This window comes from Phocoena phocoena, chromosome 3 (genome assembly GCF_963924675.1).
Source record: "Phocoena phocoena chromosome 3, mPhoPho1.1, whole genome shotgun sequence".
NCBI lineage: Eukaryota > Metazoa > Chordata > Mammalia > Artiodactyla > Phocoenidae > Phocoena > Phocoena phocoena.
In genome coordinates this window covers 160,827,464-160,851,201 of record NC_089221.1, presented here as the reverse complement: position 1 = coordinate 160,851,201, position 23,738 = coordinate 160,827,464, and the positions used below count along the sequence as shown (strand labels likewise).

Below are 23,738 nucleotides of genomic sequence, written 5' to 3'. Positions count from 1 at the left end.
GTGACGCCAGGGCGCCAAGGGGGCGGAGAAACACGAATCCCCGCCCATCACTTCCGACCCGGCCCCGTCACCGCCCCCTGCCGCTGCTGGGCGAAACCAAGTGTGAGGGGAGGACAGAGAGACGCGCGAGCAGGAGGCGCCCTCTCTGCCCACAGCCACGCTCTACACGGCCCGAGGCCACCCCTCTTGTAGCTTCGCAATATGGCCTGGTCGGGGCGGGGGCGGGGGGGTTCGACTTGAAGAGCCGGCCTTTGAGTTGAAGGCGGGAAAATGGCGGATACCTCGGGGCGTGGTGCTGGGTGAGTCGAGGCACCGTGGGTCTGGATTTATGGGTGCCAACTGGAGGGCCCTGGTCGAGGGCTGGGGACAGGGGGGCAGCAGAGTTGGGGAGGGAGGGTCCTTGGGGTGAGTCCGGATCTGACTCCTCCAAGAGCCACCGAGGATGCGCAAGTTCTGGGAGGTGGGATGCGGCCTTGCGCATGCTCGGGAGCTTGGGCTCAGGACCTTAGGGCGAGTTCGGGTCCCTGGTCAGCCGTTTCGATCCGGGGCGATGTCAGGCGAGTGGCTTAACTTCTCTGTGCCTCGCTTTCCTCCGTCGCGAAACCGGACTGTTGACGCCGCCGTTCAGTTTTGTAGGCCTAGTGTGAGGCTTAAGAGCGTTTAGAATAGTGTCTGGCCCCTAAGTGTGATCCGTCGCTATTACGATTACCGCTTTGTAGTGGATAACTGCTGGACCACTGAAGTATCTCCTTTCATTCTCCCACACGCTTTTTTCTATTCTCCCCATTTACAAAGGAGATGATGGAGGCTTAGGGAGGGAAGGTCATTTGCCCAAGGGAGACTTCGAACAATGACCTGGTGCCGGGCGTGATTCCTGGGCTTTGTTCTTTCTGCCGATGTTTATTGTGCCTGTGCGAATTAAAATTTAGTGGGCCATCTGAAATCACTTGTTTACTCCACAGCCCCTTGACCTGTGAGATTGACGTTAGCCTCTCCGAGGTTCAGGGGAAGTACTTGAGGCTGGAATATATGTAGTGACACCCCTCCCCCACCCCGTGTCCCTGCAGGTTTGGCCTTAGTCCATTTGGTTTGGCTCCAGAGCCCTGGCTCAGACCCCAGAGGGAATCCTTGCTCTGTCTGTTTCCAGCTCTGAGACTCCCCAGGGGTGCTCTGTATAAACCTTGGGTCCTTGTCTGGAAAACAAAGATAAAAGCAGGCTAACAGTCAGGTATTTGTAGGGTGGGGAGGATTCCATGAGGGAGTAGAGCAGCTGGCACTCAGCCAGCATTTGTTAAGTTGCCTCTCCCCACTGTGGCTTGGAGGTGCCCCCCAGCATGGCCTGGGTCTCACGTTGGAGTCCCCAGAGCCCACTACACAGAAGATGGCTGCAGTGAGCTGAGCAAGGGGACCACCACTGCTGTCTCCAGTGGAGCCCATCTTGTGACGACAGCAGGATTTACAGCACCCAGACCCCTGCCTGGCATCCCGCTCGCCCAGACTGGACACCTGGAGGCATCCCCGACTCTCCCATACCCACCGGCTGACTAGTCAGTGATTCCTACTTCATGGGACCCTCTTCTCTATCATGTCAGGCTTCATTCTTTTTTTAAATTGAGGCAAAATGCACATCACGTCAAATGAACCGTTGTAAGGCGAGCAATTCGATGGCATTAAGACATTCACAACGTTGTGCAATCACCACCTCTACCTAGTTCTAGAACATTTTCATCAGCCCAGAAGGAAACCCTGTGTCCATTTGCAGTCCCCCCCATCCTTCATGCTCCTCATTCTGCTCCTGGTAACCACCAGTCTGCTTTCTGTCTCTGTGGATTTGCCTGTTCTGGACATTTCATATCCATGGAATCATACACCACGTGGCCTTAGTGCCTGGCTTGTTTGACTCAGGATTACATTTTTGAGATTAATTCGTTTCAGCATTATCAGTACTTCATTCCTTTTTAGGACTTAATAATATTCAGGGTCATTATTTCTTTTTTATTTATTTTTGGCTGCATTGGGTCTTCGTGGCTGCGCGCAGGCTTTCTCTCGTTGAGGTGAGCAGGGGCTACTCTTCATTGCATTGCCGTGAGCAGGCTTCTCACTGCAGTGGCTTCTCTTGTTGCGGAGCACGGACTGTAGGCGCGCGGGCTTCAGTAGTTGTGGCTCACGGGCTCTAGAGCGCAGGCTTAGTTATTGTGGTGCACGGGCTTCATTGCCCCGCGACATGTGGGATCTTCCTGGACCAGGGCTCGAACCCGTCCATGTCCCTTGCATTGGCAGGCAGATTCCCAACCACTGCACTACCAGGGAAGCCCCAGGGTTCGTTATTTCTTGACAGGAGTTTTGCAGCAGACGTCCGTCCCATGCTCCCGATCACACTTTCACCATGCCAGGGGTCCCCCAACCTTGACAGTGTTGACATCTGGGGTGCGATCATCTCTGTGATGGGGGCCGTCCTGTGCCTTGTAGGGTGTTGAGCAGCATCCCTGGTCTCTACCCACTGAGCCAATAGCAGCCCCCTCTGTTGTGACAATCACAGGTGTCTTCACACATCGCCAAATGTCTCCTAAGGGTCAGAATTGCCCTCAAGTGAGCACCCCTGGGTTATTTGTCTGACAAATATTTATCAAGTGCCTCCTGTCTGCCAGGCTGTGAGGGACTGAATGTTTGTATCATCCCGCACCCCCTCCTCAAATTCAGTCTTCTCCAGCTAAGCCATAGGGCTGATCAGTTCCAACTTCCGCATCATTCTGCTCTGCGCCTGTGCCCTTGGTCTTGGTGATCCCTGTCTGGGAATATCCTTCCTCATGTGCCTGAGCAAATGGTTCTTTGTCACTCACCCCCAATCCCCACCCCTTACCTGTCTGGAGTGCTCGCTCTTCACGCTTTGCCTGATGGGAAAATGCTGGTCATCCCTCTCAGGGAAGGAGCTTTGTCTGCGTTCACCTCGTATCCTCAGTGGTATACAGCTGACACACAAACGCCCAACGAATTAATGAGATCGAGACCTTTGAAGTTCGGCAAAAATGCTCGCTCTCCTCACGTAGGTGTTGTCCCCAGGTGACGGGGCTGGGGCTCTGTTTTCCTCCTGCCATGGAGGTGGCCCCACCTCGCAGAGATGGGCATGGGTGGTGGGTGCTGGGACTGGGCTGTCCCGAGGAAGCCCAGGTTCCTGGCTGGCTTCCCTGAGCTTTCTATCCAACCTGCATTAACAAGACCCCCGTTTTCCTCTTTTAGGAAGCCTTCTGCAGGGGGTCCCAGTACTCCTAGCGGTGCTAAGACGAGAGGAAGAAGAATACAAGGTGAGTAAATTGGAATCTACCTTTTGAAATGGAACCCACTGGAATAAAAAGTGATTTTTTCTTTCCCCCCCCAGTAAGTGCTTTTGGAGAAGATAAAAACAGACCAGAGCAGGGGAGCTGGGGCTTTACCTCCTTCTAGTCACACCTTTGGGGACCCCAACTCTGGTTACCCAGCCCTGCAGCCAGGGGTGTGGCAGGACCTGGTGGGGGTCATCTAGGGCAGTGGGCCCTTCCGGCCATGGGGGTCACGGGTTGTACCCAGGGCTCATCACTTGGAAGTGTGGGTGAGGAGAGTGTGAGCTGAATTCGTTAGGAAACATCAAAGTCTGTTTCTTCTCAGTAAGCGCGTCAGACCCTTGGGGGTGCCCACACATCCGATGTCTACCTGTGCGTCCGGGGTCACTGTCAACAGCCCCCCTTGACTCTTGGCAGTGCCCAGTTTGGGGCTGTAGACCCAAGGATCTCCCACGTTGGATCTCAAGCCTCTGTTAATGATGAAGTATTCTTTTATGCCTGTGCACTAGTGCAGGTCTCAGAACTTGGAGCAGAATTCCAGTTCCAAATGACTGGAGGTTTATGTTATAGCATCACAGCATCACTGGATGATCTGGTCTGTAACATCTGTTATGTTTACACAGGGTCTAGTTCTTGGATGCAAATTATATCCTTCATTGTAACATTGCTTCTGTGGAAAATCCACCACTGTTGAAAACAAACAGGTGCCTTCTAGTTTTCCAGAAACTTGAAACTGCTTTTCAACTGTGCAAGGAACCCAGAGCCTCCTTCCTACCCTTTGCTGATGGTATTAGAAAGACCCAATGCAGGATGGTCTCCCCACTCTTGGAACTGGGGGTGTCCTTCGCCCCAATCCTTCACTGGACATCCAGTGGCAGACCCTAGGTGGGGCTCGATTCTCTCCCCTGGACCCCGCCTGGTCCTGGCCTCAACCCTCAGGTGCCTCCTGCCTGAATGTCTGAGCCACTTGCCCTGCAGGCACGGCTCATCCCTGCCTGGGGCACGCCCGGGGCAACCAACACCTCCGTGTCCAGCTCCAGACAGCCTGTTAACTGTGGTTGTACCTCTTTTCCACTCAAGCTTGCGGCTGCAACCCCCATCTAAAGAAAGATGCAAATCCGGGCATGAAGGTAATATGGTTGAAATCCCAGTCTTGGGACTGAACTGTCAAGGCAGGTGACACTGACCACATCACTCTCTCTAGTAAAAAGGGAGACCCCTGAGCTCTGGGGGTACCTAGGAAAAGTGCAGACTCGTGCATTTGACACATTGCTGAGCACCTCCTCCCTACGAGGTGGTGGAACGTGGCAGCAAGCAAGACAGACAAGAATCCCTCCCCTCGGGGGGCTTGCCACCCCGGACACAGGCGGTGAGTCAGGAGACGTAAGGAGACACAGCGTATTGGACAGTGACAGTTGCTGAGGATAAAACAGCAGGATGGGGGTAGCTTCTGGCCTAAGGGAGGGGCTGGGCCGAGCAGAGTCGTGAAGGCGGCAGGGGTGGCATGTGCCCGCTGGTTGGAGGAACAGGTGACACGGGACCTGCAAGGTGTCTGGAGGCACTCACCCTTCACCAGCTAATGGACCCGGAAGACAGCCTGCTGCAGCTGCCAGAGAGCCAGTCAGCCTGGAGGACAGAGTGTCTCAAGAGGGAGGGTGCAGGGCTTCCCTGGGGGCAGTGGTTGAGAATCCACCTGCCAATGCAGTCGACACGGATTCAAGCCCTGGTCCAGGAAGAGCCCACATGCCACAGAGCAACTAAGCCTGTGCGCCACAACTACTGAGCCTGCGCTCTAGAGCCCGCGACCCACAACTACTGAGCCCGTGTGCCTAGAGCCTGTGCTCCACAACAGGAGAAGCCACTGCAATGAGAAGCCCGCGCACCGCAGCGAGGAGTGGCCCCCGCGCGCCGCAACTAGAGAAAGCCCGCATGCAGCGACGAAGACCCAGTGCAGCCAAAAATAAATAAATAAAATAAATTTAAAAAAAAAAAAAAAAAAGGAGGGTACAAGTGAGCACTGTGTGCAGCGCTGCCGCTGGCTCAGAACGAGGGCTGAGAAGGGGCGGGTGGGCATCAGAGCAGGGAGATCTCCGTGGTCTGGATGAAAGGAGTTTCTTTGGTGCCGTGGTGACTGTGAGAGCCAGGCTGGGGTGCGGGGGGATTCAAGGGAAGGAGAGAGGAGAAGAAGAGGATCCGCCATGGCAAAGGGGAGCAGAGAAGTGGGGGAGGGGAGGGGAGGGGGGGATGAACAGTGTGACCATTGGAGAGAGGAAGTGGGGTGATACAGGGTGGGGCAGGGGGAGAGGGGTTGCCAGGGCAGTTTCCTAACGGAGTGAGGGCTGGGCTCTAGCACCCAGAGTTGGGGGGTTGGTTTTACCCCAAAGCACAGAGGTCGCTCCACATGGGGGGTCCCAGGATATGGCCCTGAGGTTGGGAGGCAGCTAGATCCCCAGGTGGGAGGATCTCCTGGGGCTGCTTTTGTCTTCCCAATGAAGTAGGAAACAGGTTACCAGCTGACCAGAGGGATGGCCCGGTGTAGGAAGTGGGCAGGAGGGTCTGGGAGAGGGGGTGGGGGATCAGAACAGAGGACTGTGGATGATCACAGGGACTGCAGCGAGAGCCCCTGGAGGTTGGGAGGACACATGTGTCTCCTTCACACACCTTCAGCGCCCCAGGATCAGGATGGAAGGGCACCTGGGGCTGCGCTGTCACCAAGGGATACAGCCGTGTCCGAGAAGAGCGTCAGTGCCTAGTGTGTCTCAGGAGAGTGGTCCTGAGCTAGGTGAGGGGGGTGGGGGATGTGAAAGGCCGTGCCATGAGTGGGTCATAGATGGGCTTGTGGGGGAAGGGCAGTTGGGGTCATGACCACAGGGAGTGAGTTGGGGAGGGAAGAGGAGGAGAGCAGGTGGCCATCTTTGGAAGATCTTTCTTCCTTTCCCTGCCCTGCCCCTGAGTCCACTTTCTGGTTTGAACTTTGGCACATATTCCTGATCTTCCTTGATCATAGCTCCTGTGGGTCTCTGTGTCTCCGCTTCTAGCCCGGGTGCTTGTATACAGCAGGTATCCTATAAATGTTCTTGCATACAGTAGGTGTTCCATATATGTTCTTTTAAAAAAGCTTTTAAAAGAGAATTTATTATTTACTTATTTTAATTTATTTTTGGCTGTGCTGGGTCTTTGTTGCTGTGCGTGGGCTTTCTCTAGTTGTGGCGAGCAGGGGCTACTCTTCGTTGCAGTGCATGGGCTTCTCATTGCGGTGGCTTCTCTTGTTGTGGAACACGGGCTCTAGGTGTGCGGGCTTCAGTAGTTGTGGCACGAGGGCTCAGTAGTTGTGGCTCGTGGGCTCTAGAGCACAGGCTCAGTAGTTGTGGCGCATGGGCTTAGTTGCTCCGCGGCATGTGGGATCTTCCCAGACGAGGGCTCGAACCTGTGTCCCCTGCATTGGTAGGCGGATTCTTAACCGCTGCACCACCAAGGAACTCCCTCCATATATGTTCTTGCATACAGTAGGTGTCCCATACATGCTTGAGGCTGAGCGGGGAGGGCTGATAGCACCCGGCCCTCGGGGTGCGGGGCGGGCATCCTAGGTGCATGGTGGGTCCTCACAGTCCATGTCATAGTTTTATTATAAACCAACAGTGTGTCCCCCACAGGTGGAAGAGTGGTTGAGTCCCGGTACTTGCAGTATGAGAAGAAAACCACCAAAAAGGTAACATACAATGTACGTTTGAAACAGTTCTGAACAGAGTTCTGACGAACTTGGAATTCTGAGACAAGTCAGGCACAGCCTGGTCCTGAAAGAAGCATTTTGGGAACTTGGTCCAGTTGCCTTTGGGGCTGTCATGCCCTTCGTGCCAAGGCAGGGATCTCTGTCTTGGGTGGCTGATCACTTTGAGAATCTCTTTTGCAAAGCCATGATCTCTGGTGAATCATAAAATTATTCCTGTCTCTCAACCCGGTAATTCCTTTCTGGATTCTGTCCTGAAACAGTTCTGTCTAATGCCTGGCACGTGGTTACCCAGCCTTGGTTGGTATTGTAAAAAATACCCGTAGGGTTTTAGAGAAAGGGTTTAAGGGGAAAAAAGACATGGCTGAATCACCCAGTGTTACAGGAAGAGTTCAGTGAACTAGCCACACCACAAAAACCATGAAACCATTGAAAATGATGGCCTGAAACACTTAACAACTTGGGAACCTGTTTTGTGTGATGTTTAATGAAAATAATCATTAGATTACCCAATGACATATTTTGTTTCAGTGTGTATGCACGGGTAGTGTGGTGAAGGTTGTGTTATTCCATTTTCCAAATCTTTGTTTATGATAAAGTTTAGTTAAATATTAATTTCTGCTGCCTTTCTTTTACTCTGGTAGGGTGAATGGCAGGTTAATGTGGCTTAAGATTTGGCTTGAAGAAAAAGGATACCTTTATGCAAACTGATATGCTTCTTGGAGTGATTTATTTTTTAATGGACTTAATTTTTTTAGAGCAGTTTTAGGTTCAAAGCAAAATTGAGTGGAAAGTACAGAGATTTCTCATACACACCCCTGTCCGCCCCCTCACATGCGTAGCTTCGCTGTTGTCAACATCCCGCAGCAGAGTGGGGCATATTTACAATCGATGAACCTACATTGACACATCCTTACCCAGAGTCTGTGGTTTACAGTATTGAAATGATTTTCAACAGAGAATACTAGTGCACACTTCATAATGTTAACGTTGCCTGGCAAACTTGGTTACAGTACCCCCATGTGTTTGCATGTTCTAGTATTTTAGATCTTTAAGAGCTTCTCCGTTTTCTTTTTTTTTTTCATCTTTTAAATTAAGGTGTAATTTACATAGAGGAAGTGTCACTCTTCAGCCTACAGTTCTCTGAGTTTTGAAAAACACATCCAGTCACAGACCCACCACAGTCAAGATAGAGAACACTCTGTCACCACCGCCCCCCCCCCCCACAAAGTCCCCTTGTGCTCCCATGGAACCAGCCCCTCCCCACCCCAGGCAACCATGATGTGTTTTCTGTCCCTGTAGCTTTGCCTTTGCAGTAGGCTCACTTAAAGGTGCCACCCAGGATGCAGACTCTTGCAGTCTGGTTGTTTTCATATAAAGGTCCCTCCCTCCCTGTCGTTGCCTTTTACAGTTAGTGCTAGTTCCTTCTGATGGCTGAAGAATATTCCACTGTACGGATGGACCACAGTGTGCACAGCCACTCCCTGGCAAAGGACATCTGGTTTGTTTCCCGATTTTGGCAATTATGAATAAAGCCACCTTAAACATTCCTGTGCAGAATTCTGTGTGGATGTGTTTTCATTTCTCCCAGGAGGGGAATTGTAGGGTAAATGTCTGTTTGACTTTGTTAGTGACTGCCCAGCTGGTATCCAAAGTGGCTGCCACTTTTTACATTCCTATGAGCCACAGAGGAGAGTCAGTACTTTAGGACTGAAACCATTCTAGTGGGTATGAAGTGGTATCTCATTGTGGCTTTAAACTGAATTTCCATAACAACTAATGATATTGAGCATCTTTTCATGTGCTTATTGGCCAGTCCTATGTCTTTGGTGATGTGTCCTTTCAAATCTTTTGCACATTAAAAAAAAATGAGGTTGTTTGTTTTCTCATTATTGAGTTTTGAGGGCTCTTTCAATATCTCAGATACCAACTCTTTATGGTGATTTGCAAATATTTTCTCCCAGTGTGTGGCTTGGCTTTCCATTCTCTTAAGTGTCTGGTGAGGAGCAGAAGTTCTCGATTTTGATGAGGTCCAATTTATCGATTTCTGCTTTTATGAAATGTGCTTTTGGTTTCTTCTCTAAGAAATCTTTGCCTTACCCAAGACCATAAAGATTTTCTTCCATGTTCTCTTCTATATGAGTTTAGGTCTGTGGTCCATTTTGAATTAATTTTTGTATCTGGTGTGATGATGGAATTAAAGTTCGTTTTTAAGTGTATGGATGTCCTCTTGTTCCAACACCATTTGTTGAAATGACTTTCCTTTCCCTGTTGTATTGTCTCATCACCTCTGTTGGAAAGCAATTGACTATATATGTATGCATCATTTCTGGACTCTATTCTTTTCCATTGTTCTACATGTCTATCTTTAGTCCATTTCCATACTGCCCAGGTTACTTTAGCTTTGTATTATAGTAAGTCTTAAAATTGGGTTGTGTGAATTTTCCCACTCTGTTCTTTTCCAAAACTGACTCTTCTAGTTCCTTTGCCTTTCCATATGAATTTTAGCCTTAGCTTGCCATTTCCTACCAAAACTTCGGGGATTTTAATTGTATTGAATCTATGCATTAGCTCAGGGAGAATAACATCCTAAAAACACCCAAGTCTTTCAATCCATGAACATGGTATACCTCTCCCTTTATTTGGTCTTAGATTTTTTTCATCAGTGTTTTTGTAATTTCCAGCATACAGACCTTCCCCATGTTTGCTTAGGTTTACACCTACGTATTTGGTGTGTTTTTCGTGCTATTATGCAAGGTACTATCTTGTCTTTTCTTTCTTTCTTTCTTGAAGAAATTTTATTTGTTTGTTTAGAAATAATTCACATATAACATTATATTAGTTTTAATTTTATTTATTTATTTTTTATTTTTGGCTGCATTGGGTTTTCGTTGCTGTGTGCAGGCTTTCTCTAGTTGTGGGGAGTGTGGGCTACACTCCGATGTCGTGCTTGAGCTTCTCATTGCGGTGGCTTCTCTTGTTACCGAGCACTGGCTCTAGGCACTCGGGCTTCAGTAGTTGTGGCTCACGGGCTCTAGAGCACAGGCTCAGTAGTTGTGGCGCATGGGCTTAGTTGCTCTGCGGCATGCGGGATCTTCCCAGACCAGGGATCAAACCCATGTCCCCTGCATTGGCAGGTGGATTCTTAACCACTATACCACCAGGGAAGTCCCAATACTAGTTTTAGAGGTACAACATAATGATTCAATCTTTGCAAATATTGCAAAATGATCATCACAGTAAGTCTAGTTAACATCCGTCACCGCACAGAGTTACAAAATTTTTTTCTTTGCTCAGAACTTTTACATGGTACTGTCTTTTTTTTTTTTTTTTTAATATTTATTTATTTAGGCTGCTCCAGGTCCTAGTTGTGGCATGCAGGATCTTCGTGTGGCACGTGGGATCTTTAGTTGTGGCATGTGGACTTTTAGTTGCGGTGTGCAGATTTCTTACTTGTGGCATGCAGACTCCTTAGGTGCGGCATGCGAACTCTTAGTTGTGGCATGTGAACTCTTAGTTGAGGCACGTGTGTGGGATCTAGTTCCCCGACCAGGGATCGAACCTGGGTCCCGTGCATTGGGAGCTCAGAGTCTTATCCACTGGACTACCAGGGAAGTCCCATGGTGCTGTCTTTTAATTTCAATTTCCAAAGTTGTTCATTGCTAGAAATATCTTTTTATATTGACCCTGTATCCTGCAACCTTGCTAAACATGTTAGTTTTAGTAGTGTTTTTTAGTATGTTTTGAGATTTTCTATGTGAAGAGTCATGTCTGCAAGAAGAGAGTTTTATTTCTTCTTTTGTAACCTGTTTGCCTTTTATTTCTTATTCCTAGACTTCCAATGGGAGGTTGAATAGGAGTGGTGTCTGTACATCAAAATATTTTCACTCTTTATAGGGTCTTTTTTTTGCTTTTTTCAATTTTATTTTTTGGCCGCGCCACGTGGCTTGTGGTGGGATCATAGTTTGCTGACTGGGGATTGAACCTGGGCCTTGGCAGTGAAAGTGCCGAGTCCTAACTACTGGACCACTAGGGAATTCCCTCTTTTTGCTTTTATATTGTTATAATGGCTTGCTAGTTCCATGCACTGCTTGCTTTTTTAATAAGTTTTGAAGATTAATACCTGTCCAAAAGCTTTGTTTTTTCTGACAACCGAAGTAATATGTTCTCTTTCCTAAACTGGCCAGTACTAAAAATTATGCAGAAAATCAGTCATCTGTAATCTGCCACGTCAGAGATCATCACCAGCAAACATTTTGGTGGTTTCCTATGTTCTACGCATGTGAGGGTATCCTTCCGACAAAATTAGTTCATCCCGTATGTATGCACTTAAATGTCAGGACTCCTTGAATCTATCCCTTGTCTCAAGGTAAGAGCAGATGCAGACCTTGCAAACTGCAGAGGGGCCCCTTCTCGTGGAAGGAAAGTGTCTTGTCCCCTGAATGTCATATATTCCCCTAACAGCCTCCTGCAGCAGATGCATTAAAGGCCAGTGGGAAGATGCCTGAAGGTGGAAGAAAACCCAACCCACTCCAGAAGAGCAAAGGTACGTAAAGATGGAAGGAGGGTGAAACAGCACTGAGGCTTAGGAAGTGATGAACGTGGTGGTGAGTTTTGTTTTTAAGTATGCAAGTTTAAGACGCCCTTTCCTTTCTGGAAAGTATGAGGAAAAGGAGCTTGGCAGAGAGTTTCAGCATAAAGACAGATTTGGGGCATATGAAGATCTGAAGGGGGTTGGCAGGGAATGGGGGGGAGTCATTTCCTTTCTGTATGACCCCAGAGAAGAGCCACATTGCCATCATGGTGCTCCCTTGGGGCACCAGTTCCTTGATCATGTGACTGTTTCCCCACCAGAGCTCTGAGAGCAGGACTTTCAGAGCGGGTATGAGACCTCACTTTCCTGCCTCTCACTATCTTGGGTGGGTCTTCCTCATAATGGTCTCCCCATACCCCTTCTACTAGAAGCTTTCACCAAAGTGATATGAAAAACTTTCAGTTTTTCTGGTTGTAGACATGATATGCGTTTGTTATTAAACAAAATTGGAGAATGTAGCCCAGAAGGGCGGAAACTCACTTATGATCTACCACTCAGACCACCTCTGTTGGTATATTTGCTCTTCAGTCCTAGTCAGTGTGCTCATTCTAGAAGTCTGGGAAGGCTCCTCTCCAGAGTAGTACTTCACCCAACTCCTCCGCTGCCTGCTTCACCAGCAGTGGTGGGCAGCTCTTCTTTTGCATAAGAGTGAGTCACAGAAAGCAAAATTGTTTCTCGGCCTGCAAACCCTCATTCAGAATGGTGACAGCTTTGCGTCCCATAGTGGAATACTAAGTATGTTCTTTTACAGGTTAGATTTCCTGCTTTATTGTTCAGATCAAGGGTCAGCAAAACTTTTCTGAGCCAGTGGTTAATATTTTAGGCTTCGCAGGCCAGGGGATCTCTGTCATAGAAACTTAACTCTGCCTTATCGCAGCGTGAAAACAGCCACAGACAGTGTGTACGCAAATGGGCGTGTCTGTGTCCCAGTTATTTACAAACACAGGAAGTGGGCCGGATCTGGCCTGCATGCTAGAGCTCGCTGATCTTGGCTTGGATGTTTGTCAGAAATTGTGCTGTTCCTTGACCCAGGCACGATTGAGAAGCAAGCACATGGAGCTGGAGCCGGCCTTCTAGTCTTTTCTCATGCAGTTGGGTTGAAGGCCATGTGTGAAGCTGGGAAAGCTGGCATGGCCAGAGGGGTCAAAAACTGGGCCTGCCACATTTAAAAATCAGGGTTCTCAGGACTTCCCTGGTGGCGCAGTGATTGAGAATCCGCCTGCCGATGCAGGGGACGCGGGTTCGTGCCCTGGTCCGGGAGGATCCCACATGCCGCGGAGCGGCTGGGCCCGTGAGCCATGGCCGCTGGGCCTGCGCGTCCAGAGCCCACAGGCGGGAGAGGCCCGCGTACTGCAAAAAAAAAAAAAAAGAGCAGAGGGCAGAACAAGTATATCATGTGTTATTAGATTCTTATACCCTGAACACAGAATCTTTTATTTTTTTATTTTTTATTTGAAGTATAGTTGATTTACAGTGTTGTGTTAGTTTCAGGTATACAACAGAGTGGTTCAGTTATACATACATATATATATATTTTACACACACACACACACACACACACACACATATATTTTTCAGATTCTTTTCCCTTATGGGTTATTACAAAACATTGAGTAGAGTTCCCTATGCTATACAGTAGGTCCTTGTTTATCTGTTTTATACATAGTGGTGTGTATATGTTAATCCCAAACTCCTAATTTTTCCCCCCCTTCCCCTTTGGTAACCATAAATTTGTTTTCTATGTCTCTGGGTCTGTTTCTGTTTTGTAAATAAGTTCATTCGTACACAGCATCTTGTACTTAAACTAAGCAGAAAGTCTTATTTGTATCTTTCAGTTATAAAGACTGCATCTCTTTTCTAGTTCTACTTTAAAATATATTCAAGTTGATGGGTGGGAATTTCCAAAGGTTTTTCAGCCTTCTCTACTGCTCCCTCGTAAGAAACTGAGTTTTTGGAAGCAGGTGATATTGTACAGAAAAGTTAGCTGCTCCCAGCCTTAAGTATAGAGTATCTTGCTGACTGTGCTGACTTCTGGGGATTCTCATTGGGCCCACAGACAGCAGTGGAACTGGCAAAGGTGACCTGCAGTCTACCTTGCTGGAAGGGCATGGCACTGCCCCACCTGACCTGGATCTCTCGGCCATTAATGGTAAGTCATTGGCTGTACCTGTCCTTTCCCCAGCTGGGGGTTGCAATGCATGTCTGAGGGCTCCCAAAATATGCTCTTCTCACCTTAAAAACACTTTTTTTAAAAAATTGAAGCATAGTTGATTTACAATGTTGTATTAGTTTCAGGTGTACAGCAGATTGATTCAGTTATACATATATATATCTATTCTTTTTCAGATTCTTTTCCCTTATAGGTTATTACAAAATATTGAGTATAGTTCCCTGTGCTATACAGTAGGTCCTTGTTGGTTATCTATTTTATATACAGTAGTGTGTATATGTTAACCCCAACCTCCTAATTTATCCCCGCCTCCCCTTTGGTAACCATAAGTGTTTGTTTTCAATGTCTGTAGGTCTGTTTCTGTTTTGTATAAGTTCATTTGTATCATTTTTTTTTAAGATTCCACATATAAGTGATATCATGATATTTGTCTTTCTCTGTCTCGCTTATTTCACTTAGTATGATAATCTCTAGGTCCATCCATGTTGCTGCAAATGGCATTATTTCATTCTTTTATATGGCTGAGTAATATTCTGTTGTGTATATATACCACATCATCTTTATCTGTTCATCTGTTGATGGACATTTAGGTTGCTTCCGTGTCTTGGGTATTGTAAATAATGCTGCTGTGAACACTGGGGTGCATGTATCTTTTCAAATTATGGATAAAACGCTTTTCTTGATCTTAGACAAAAGTGTGGTCCGAAAGACTCCACAGTTAGAAAAAACAATGTCAAAGAAAGCCGAGTCATCATCATTTTCTGCCTTGAGGAAAAAGAGCCCAGTAAGTCTCTGAAATGAGAGGGAAGCCACTATAGCAGGTTGGCTAAATCTGCCCTGTGCCACGTGCCCCTCGAAACCTGGGGAATCCAAGAATAAACAAGCCAGCTGTGCCTTTTAGAACAAAAACCTTACCCATCCTTAGAGGATTTGCAGTTTCAGTTTCCCCAGCTACATGTACAGGAGGGGATACAAATGCAGGATCATGTGAAAAATGAGATTGAGGCCTTGTTTGCCAGTGCCACGCTAGTGAAGGCACTAGGCCAGGCCCTGTTCACAGCAGGGAGGGCGGCCAGGCTGTGGTCTCACCCAGGTGGGAACCCCAAGTCCTGGTTCTGGCAAGGCAACAAGTTGGTGGGTGCCCTTCAGCTCACGCTTGACAGACCAGCTTGCAGGAAGGGACCAAACCACCTTCCTTTTCACAGAGGACTCGAAAGACTAAATGAGCAAATAGAAACGAGTCGATACACAGTCTAGAATTGTTGAATTACTGATTGAAAAAAAGTACAGACAGGTTAGGATTCTGCCCCTCCCCGGGAAGAGAGCTGGCTTTATACCAGTTCACGGGGAACCAGCAGTGTCTTTTTCTTCTCCTGAAGGATCTCTCCGAAGCGATGGAAATGATGGAATCCCAAACACTACTCCTGACTCTGCTGACCTTGAAGGTGAGGACGGAGCCTCCTGCACGCGTGTCGTGGGTGGAAGGGCGGCCACTGTCAGCCGCGGAGGTGAGGTCGCCTCTGGCCTGAGCTTTTGTTTTGCATTTCCCAGATGGAAAGTGGTCTTGCTGCATTCGAAGAAAAGGCAGAAAAGAATTTATTAATAATGTGCAAAGAGAAGGAGAAGCTCCAGAATAAAGCTCACGAGCTGAAGCGCCAATTTCTCCTCTGTCAGAGGAAGCGGGAGCTGGCAGACGTCCTGGATGCGCAGGTCAGGGGTGACTGCAGCCTCCAAGAGGCGCATCCTGGCAGCATTGTCCCACGGGGGTGGTGGTGGGGTGGTTGGAGGGAGCCTTTATTGTGAGCGTCGCTCCTCGCCTGGCTCTGACTCTGTGCCCGGCTTTTGACACCACTGGGTGTTGCTACGTGACGGTTTATCAGAGGACAAGGCGGTAATGTCAGAACCAACCAGCAAGAGGGCTCTGTCCCTTCAATACATATGGGCATGTATTCTGGTGACTTGTATCCTAAGACTTGTGCCCAGTGACACAGATGTACTCCAGACCTGCCCATTTGGGCTAGGGTACTGGTGGGAGACTTGGGCTTGGTGCTGTGTGGTCAGTGCTGGGACGGGAGTGTCCATGCTAGGGAAGGTCACAACGAATCATGGGAACCTAGAAAGGGCCGATCAGGGAATGGGGCTCCTCACCCAGTAAGTATGTATCCTGGGGCCGCCATAACAAAGGACCACAGAGTGCGCGGCGGCTTAAACAATTGACATGTATTTCCTCTCAGTTCTGGAGGCTGTAAGTCTGAGATCAAGGTGTCTGCAGGGTTGATTCCTTCCGAGGGCCACGAGAGAAGGCTGTGTCCCAGCTTCTCTCCTTGGCTTGTCGATGGCATGTTCTCCCTGTGTCTCGTCACCTGGCTCTCTCCCTCTGAGTGTCTGTCTCCACATTTCCCCCTTTTGTAAGGACACCTGTCATACTGATCAAGGCCCAGCTTAATGACCCCACCTTAACTGAATTACCTCTGTAAAGTCTCCAAATGAGGTCACATTCTGAGGTGCTGGGGGTTGGGATGTCAACAGAGGAATTTGTGGGGACACAATTCAGCCCGTAACACCCAGCATGTACACATGAGTGTGCCCAGCAGCCCGGCCCCAAGCTGAGAACAGGGTCCCTATCCTCGTGGAACTCATAATAGAAGGGAAAGGAAAGACAGTCAAACAAATGAATCCTTACAACCCCCAGACGGCAGGTACAAGGGAAAAGGGGGCTGCCGGGCATGGCCTTGGTCGGGGGCAGGCATGTCAGCTCAGTGCTCTGGAAGGCAGACACGTGTTCCTGGGGAGGAGACCTAGGCCACCTTGCTACTGGCCGGGCCATCTTCGGGGCACCTGGGAGTGAGGGGAGAGCCCACTGAACCCTTGGAAGTTTCTCTGGGAGACCTGGCAGAATAGTGCTGTGTCTTACCTCACAGGTGCCGTCTGGTAAACTGGCGAGGTGAGTGCAGGGCCTCGTCCCACAGGCTCCTTCCCCTTCTGCCTGCAGATCGAGATGCTGAGCCCCTGTGAGGCCATGGCCAGCTGCTTTAAGGAACGATACAAGACATTTGCGACGGCCCTGGACACGACGAGGCATGAACTGCCCGTGAGATCAGTCCACCTGGACGGAGACGGGCAGTGCTTCTTAGGTAGGAAACGGGGCAACTGCCCGGCAAGGGGTGGGACGAACCTCCCAGTGCATGCTGGCATCTCCTGTGTCCTGGGCACCTTTATCCGTTCGTGTCAGGTCATAGGCCTCCTCTCAGGTAGACGGCGTGTACCCCATCAAATGGCAGAAGACGCAGGGGGCCAGCAAGGCTGCGGTTTGTGTGGGGTCATGCCCTGAGTAAGGACTGTGTTGGGATTTGAACCTAGTCTGTAGGACCCCTGCAGTGATTTCCCGTCCTGCTGAAAGGCGTCCTGGGGAGCCTGCAGTCTCTACAAAGGTGCTTTGGTGGCTGGGGAACAACAGGGCCGCCGACCCCAACCCTGTCCTGCCTTCTAAGCAGAGCTGAGAGGGTCCCTTTCCTGTATAGCGTTCCCACCTAATACTTCACTTGAAGAAGGCGGCAAGTGTGAAGAGTGCCATCCTCTATCCTAAAATTCTCTTTAGAACAAGTATCTTCCCCAAACAGGTTTTCAGCTGCCCTACAGTTTGGTCCTCCCTCCCTCTCCCTCCCTCCCTCCCTCCCTCTCCCTCCCTCCCCCTCCCTCCCTCCTTCCCCCTCCCTCCCTCCCTCCCTCTCCCTCCCTCCCTCCCTCCCTCTCCCTCCCTCCCTCCCTCTCCCTCCCCCTCCCTCCCTCCCTCCCTCTCCCTCCCTCTCCCTCCCTTCCTCCCTCCCTCCCCCTCCCTCCCTCCCTGTCTCCCTCTCCCCCCTCTCTCCCTCCCTGTCTCCCATACCCCACCCTCCCTTCCTCCCTTTCTTTCTCTGAAGTATAGTTGATTTATCAATACAATGTTGTGGTAGTTTCTGCTATACAGCAAAGTGACTTAGTTATACACATAGACATTCTTTTTTTCGTATTCTTTTCCATTATGGTTTATCACAAGATATTGAATATAGTTCCCTGTGCTATATAGTGGGTCCTTGTTGTTTATCCATCCTATAGATACTAGTTTGCATCTGCTAACCCCAGCCTCCCACTCCGTGCCCCCCGCTGCTCCTTGGCAACCCCAGGTCTGTTCTCTGTGTCTGTGAGTCTGTTTCTGTTTCGTAGATAAGTTCATTTATGTCATATTTTAGATTCCACATATAAGTGATGTCATATGATACTTGTCTTTTTCCGGCTTACCGCACTTACTATGATAATCCCTAGGTCCATCTGTGTTGCTGCAAATGGCATTATTTCATTCTTTCTTATGGCTGAGTAGTATTCCATTGTATATAGGTACCACATCTTCTTTATCCATTCATCTGTCCATGGACATTTAGGTTGCTTCCATGTCTTGGCTATTGTAAATAGTGCTGCTATGAAGATAAGGGTGCATGTATCTTTTTGAATTATAGTTTTGTCCAGATATATGCCCAGGATTGGGATTGCTGGGTCATATGACATAGAGTTTGGTTATTTCTAAGCAAGGTTCTCATGAGCCACCTGGACGTGTTTAGCTTGATTTTACTGATGTAAAATCAAGCCTTTTCCAATGTGAAATTGTATATGTATGAAACGGGACCTTGAAAAATGAGCCATGTTGAACCATCATCTGTGTCCGGGTTTCTAGTTTTATAATTATGGCAACCAACTGCACGTCTATATCTCTTGGTCTCCATCTCTGATAAATGCCCTAGATAGTTGCCAGGAGTTGGGATTGGGGACTGTTTGAGTTTCCTAGGGCTTCTGTAACAAAATACCACAAACCAGGTGGCCTAAAACAACAGAAATTTATTCCCTCCCAGTTTAGGGGACTAGAAGTCCGAAATCAAGGTGTCATTGGGGTTGGCTTCTTCTGGAGGCTCTAGGGGAGAATGCATCCCCTGGCTTTTAGTGTTCTGGCAATCTTGGCTCATGGAGCATTCCTTCAGACTCTGCCTCTGTCCTTTTTTTTTTTTTTAAGCTTTAAAAAAAATATTTATTTACTTATTTTTGGCCGCGTCGGGTCTTAGTTGTGGCACGCGGGAACTTTTCGTAGCAGCGCGTGGGCTCTTCATTGCGACGTGCAGGCTCCAGAGTGTGTGGGCTCTGTAGTTGTAGCTCTCTAGTCGTGGCTCGTGTGCTCCGTAGCTGTGGCGTGCGGGCTTAGTTGCCCCGCGGTACGTGGGATCCAGGGATCGAATCTGCGTCCCCTTCATTGGAAGGAGCGTTCTTAACCACTGGACCACCAGGGAAGTCACCAAGCTTTATTTTATTTTGGTGCTTTTGTTTTTATAAATTTTTATTGCAGTGTAGTTGATCTACAGTGCCGAGCTGCTGCCTCGGTCTTCACATGGCCTTGTTTCTGAGCGCCTCTGTGTCTAAACTGCCCTTTTCTTAGAAGGACACCAGTTATTGGATTAGGCCCCTCCCTAATGACCTCATTCTAACTCCGTCACATCTACAAAAACCTCATTTGCAGTTAGGTCACGTTCACAGGTACTTGAGATTTGGGCCTGAACATGTCTTTTTGGGAGGACACAGTTCAGTCCCCTGGCAAAGAACATATGTGTTTGTAAGAACACTTATAAGGTTCCTCAAGTGTTATAATTTACAGCTGGGACATGTGCTGGACTCGGAGAGATGCTAGCTTTGTTAGAGCAGGGGGCACCCAGCGCTGTTGCAGGCGGCTCTCTGCTGGGGGGGCGTTGGGGGCAGACGTGCTGGGAACCGGGAGTGGGAACCATGGGTTTGTTCTCAAGTTACTCCTAGACCAGATCTTCTCTGTCCTTTGGATCTGCTTCTGTTGAGGACACCAGTGCACCATTCCAGGTATGTTCCGATGACTGCCTAGATGGCAGACACACATGGCCCGCCATCTCAGAGCCCCGTGATCTCAGGCAAAGGGGCACAGAGGCAGTACCAGCGCACGAATATCTTCCTTCACGACCCTTTCTGCCTTCGAGCTCATCACGATTCCTGCATAACATGAGAGCATTCCAGCAAAAGGAGAAAAATACAGTCAGCCAGCCAGCTCGTGCATCCATTGCTTGGGGCACCTTGAAACCATGGCTGACAACGCCTTTTCCCCTCCAGACAAGTTGCAGGGGGAATTGACGACCACATGCCATCTGCTGGGAGAACTTGGCATCAGCAGCTCAGAAGAAAACGCGAAGGCCTTGGACCTGCTGAGGGAACTCAAGGAAATGACCCAAAAGAAGGATCTGGAGCTCCAAAGGTATTACAGAAAATATTTTTTAAAAAAGATAGTACCCCTCTCCCCGCATCTCCTCGTTGGGCAGAGATGGGCTGTTGGCGGCTGCCTTGTGGAAGGTGTGCTGTGTTCTGGAGGGTGGGCAGCTCTGGTGTTTGCAGGGGCTGAGGGTACGAGGGTCCAGCGAGGCAGGGAGAGGGGAATGGGCAAGATGCCTTCAACCCAACCAAAACTCCTGTGCTCGTTCTTGAGCAGCCAAAATAGAAAGGGGCGATCACTTCCTTGGGGTAACACAGCAGTTCAGGGGCCCTCAGATAGTTTTTTGACGCTCTGTGTGGCTCGTGAGGTCTTAGTTCCCCAGCCAGGGATCAAACCCAGGCCACGGCAGTGAAAGCACAGAGTTCTAACCACTGGACTGCCAGGGAATTCCCAGGAACTTCTTATTGATGTGTAAGTACATATAGAAAAGCCACAGATTGTAACGGTACAGCTCAGTGGCTTTCACTACCGGGCACCCTTGTGTAACCAGTGCCCAGGTCCACTCAGCCCATGTCCAGCCCCCGAAAGCCACCCGGTCCCCTTCTCTCCTCCAGGACATTTCTAACCATGAGGCTTTCTTCCACCTCTTCTAAAAAAGAATCTAGTCTTCTTCTCCCTTACGATGCCAGATGTACTTCCCGAGGTGCCTGAGAGGTTTGAAGGTACTCATGACAAACGCCACCTGCTGTGGCATCTCCCTCATCACTCTGTGTCCTGGGACTGAATCAGACACGCCAAAGTGTTCTAGACGGCCGGGGTCACGGGAGGCAGCGGGGAAGCACGCTCGTTCTGTGCTGATCTCCCCACTGCCGTTTATCTTGTGTGGTTGCTGGGGGAGCTCCCCGTTCATGGCTCTGCCTCCTGCTCTTAGGATGGTTCCTGTCAAGTGTTGATACTCCCTAAATAGTTGTCGAGTAAACAACTCTTTTCTTTCACACCTGCCCGGTCCTGCTCTCAGGGCTTCCCTGTTTGAGTTCTGTTCAGAAAAAACTTATTCACTGCCGCTTTCCCAGGAGCCCGAGGAGGGTCACCCTGAACCTCCCCCCGCCCCCGCCCCTGACATGGCAGCTGCGAAGGTGCTCGGGCACAGAGGGTGAAGAGCTTTCGTCATCGTCTTGTTTCCACAGGAGCTTTACCCAGGTTCTGGAACTCTCTGCCGAGGCGAGTAAAGAGGCAGCCTTAATCAACCAGGAGGCCTGGGAAAAGGCCCAGGGCCCCAAGGCCACCAGCCAGTGGTATTTCAATCCTGAGGAGGCCACTGGTGGGGAAACGCAGGGAGAGCTAAGGAGCCTGCTCCTTTCGGGCCACGCCGAGCCGTGAATCCACATGCAGGCTGTGTCCCTAACCGGCGTGGGGACCTTCCTGCACACCATGGGGAAGGAAGCACGTCCTGTGCCCCTTGTTTGGGGTGGGGAGAGGGGGTGGACCTGCAGTGACCCACATATGATGTTCTGGAAACTTGAGCACTTTATACACTTAGCCTAGCCATATAGTTATTGTTTTGTATGATAATCCCGTTTGATAATTTAACAAATAAAACTGTTTTGCAGTTGAGCCTTGCTTTCTCTGTAAGGGGCAGTGGAAGGTGCGTGTTGTCCCAAACTTATTCCAAAGAGCTGGTCCTGAGCCTCAGAACCTCACAGACATCATGAATCCAGTTGACCCTTGCACACTGTGGGTTTGAATTGCCGGTCCACTTATACATGGATTTTTTTCAGTAGTAAATACTGTAGCACGACACGATCCGTGGTTGGTTGAATCCATGATGTATAACCGCAGCTACGGAGGGCAGACTATAAGTTCTCCGCAGAACAGCCCCTAACCCCCTGTTGTTCAAGGGTAAACTGTATTTCACTTTCAAGATGATTTCATGTCCTTCAGTCACAGGGCAGTTCTGTTCAATAACCCACAGCAAGTTCAGAGCTGGCCCTCAAATGGAAATTCCCCATCCAGTCCAAAGTCCCAGTGGCCATCCTTGGGGGACGCCTACGCGGTTTTGCCGTAGCTGCGATCTACACTCCACTCGGGACTATGGCACAGAGGATCGGTCCAGCCCACGCTTGGGCTTCTGTCTACACCATGTGGGCCCTGGCAGTCTTCCTGGTTCCCGTGGAGCATGCCTCCGTTGACATCTACCAGTTCCCATCTACAAGCAACTGTCTGACACGACACCCCATCCCACTATCAGTAGTTTCTTGGTTCGTCCGCCCGCACGTCATGTGGATTACCTTCCCGGTGACCAGAGGCCTAAGAGGCACTCTGTTGTCCCCACATAACTTTTCCCTTCGTGGGCTGGTGGCCAAAGCTCAGATCTATAGAAATCTGACCTTGCTCTGGCAGGAAGGTGTGACCCAACATTCTCTGAGTTACTGCTCATAACAATAGCCAGAGGTTAGACTTCACCATTTTTCTTGTTTATTTGCATTTCCCTAAGCACCAGTGGAGTTGGATCCAGCTCTACATTTCAACGGTAAATTTTATCTTTAACTGATGGCAGCTAAGCTGATGTTCACCTAAGAATCCAAGGTTCCTCAACCCCCCCCGACTTTCATCCTTTCTCTTCCCAACCCCCATGTTTCCATGAACCAGGGCCATTCGAACAAATCCTACCTTCTTTGACCTCAGTTGTATGGTGGTTTCTGAGTTAGTGTTTAATGGGGACAGAGTCTCAGTTTTGCAAGATGAAAAGTCTGAAAAAGTCTCAGTTTTGCAAGACGGTGCTGATGGTTGTACACCCATGTGAATATTCTTAACACCAGTGACCTGTATGCTTAGAAATGATTACTACGGTAAATTTTCTGTATTTCTTACCACAATAAAAAAATGTAAACAATGGGGGGAGAGTAATTATTCATAATCCAGGAAGACAGGAGAGAAAACAATAGCAGAAGAAACTCTTCAATACATGTGTATGGTGAAGAACTAACCTTGCCTAAGAGAAATTGGGCCTTTGCTGTCAGCTCTTAGGAGGTGACTTCTAGGCCCCTGGAATGTTCTGCTGGATAGGAGTATCTGTGTGCATGAGGACTTTGGGCCATGGGGGGCTTGAGTACTGCCTTTGGAAGAGACTGGAGACTGAAAGTCAGCCATGCAGCTGTACATGACCATGCCCCAACAAAAACTCTGAGTACTGAGGCTTGGGTGAGATTCCCTAGTTAACAATTGGTGTGTGTTGTCACACAGTGTGGCTGGGAGGGGGAATTGCCGTCTGTGAGTCTCCAGGGAGAGAGCAACTGGAAGCCCCATGTTTGGACCCCTCCTGGACCCTGCCCCATGCATCTCTTTCTTGGGTTGGTTTTAGTTGTATCTTACCACTGTAATAAACTGTAACCGTGAGTATAACAGCTTCCAATGAGTTCTGTGAGTCCTTCTAGTGAATTATTGATTAACTATTGATTAACCAATAATTAACTATCAGTTAATTATTAACCGATAGCTATTGGTTAACCAATAATTATTAACTAACCAATAATTAACTATTGGTTAATTATTAATTAACCATCTCAAAACCACCTGAGATGGTTTTGGGAACCCTCTAGTTTGCAATAGGTGTCAGAAGCATGGGCAGTGGTCCTGCTTCTGTGGAAATGTGACGGTTCCTCAAAACGTTAAACGTAGAA

At 49.0% G+C, this 23,738-nt stretch overlaps 1 protein-coding gene across 1 annotated transcript; it reads left to right on the top strand.

Moving 5' to 3' along the window:
• The first annotated feature begins 236 nt into the window (after positions 1–236).
• Positions 237–21,678, top strand: HAUS8 (HAUS augmin like complex subunit 8). Its single transcript, XM_065874861.1, has 11 exons — positions 237–299; positions 3,238–3,302; positions 6,971–7,026; positions 11,509–11,590; positions 13,695–13,787; positions 14,498–14,592; positions 15,188–15,253; positions 15,360–15,518; positions 16,801–16,942; positions 19,962–20,103; positions 21,246–21,678. The coding sequence occupies exons 1-11, from the start codon at positions 271–273 to the stop codon at positions 21,436–21,438; spliced, it is 1,122 nt and encodes a 373-aa protein (XP_065730933.1). The 5' UTR covers positions 237–270; the 3' UTR covers positions 21,439–21,678.
• Positions 21,679–23,738: the final 2,060 nt, after the last annotated feature.

Bases quoted from the DNA above. Each gene is read 5' to 3' on its own strand.
- HAUS8 (XM_065874861.1), top strand. From the start codon at position 271: ATGGCGGATACCTCGGGGCGTGGTGCTGG. The intron at 13,788-14,497 runs GTAAGTCATTGG...TCTTGATCTTAG, and splicing joins GGATCTCTCGGCCATTAATG to ACAAAAGTGTGGTCCGAAAG. The intron at 16,943-19,961 runs GTAGGAAACGGG...TTTCCCCTCCAG, and splicing joins AGACGGGCAGTGCTTCTTAG to ACAAGTTGCAGGGGGAATTG.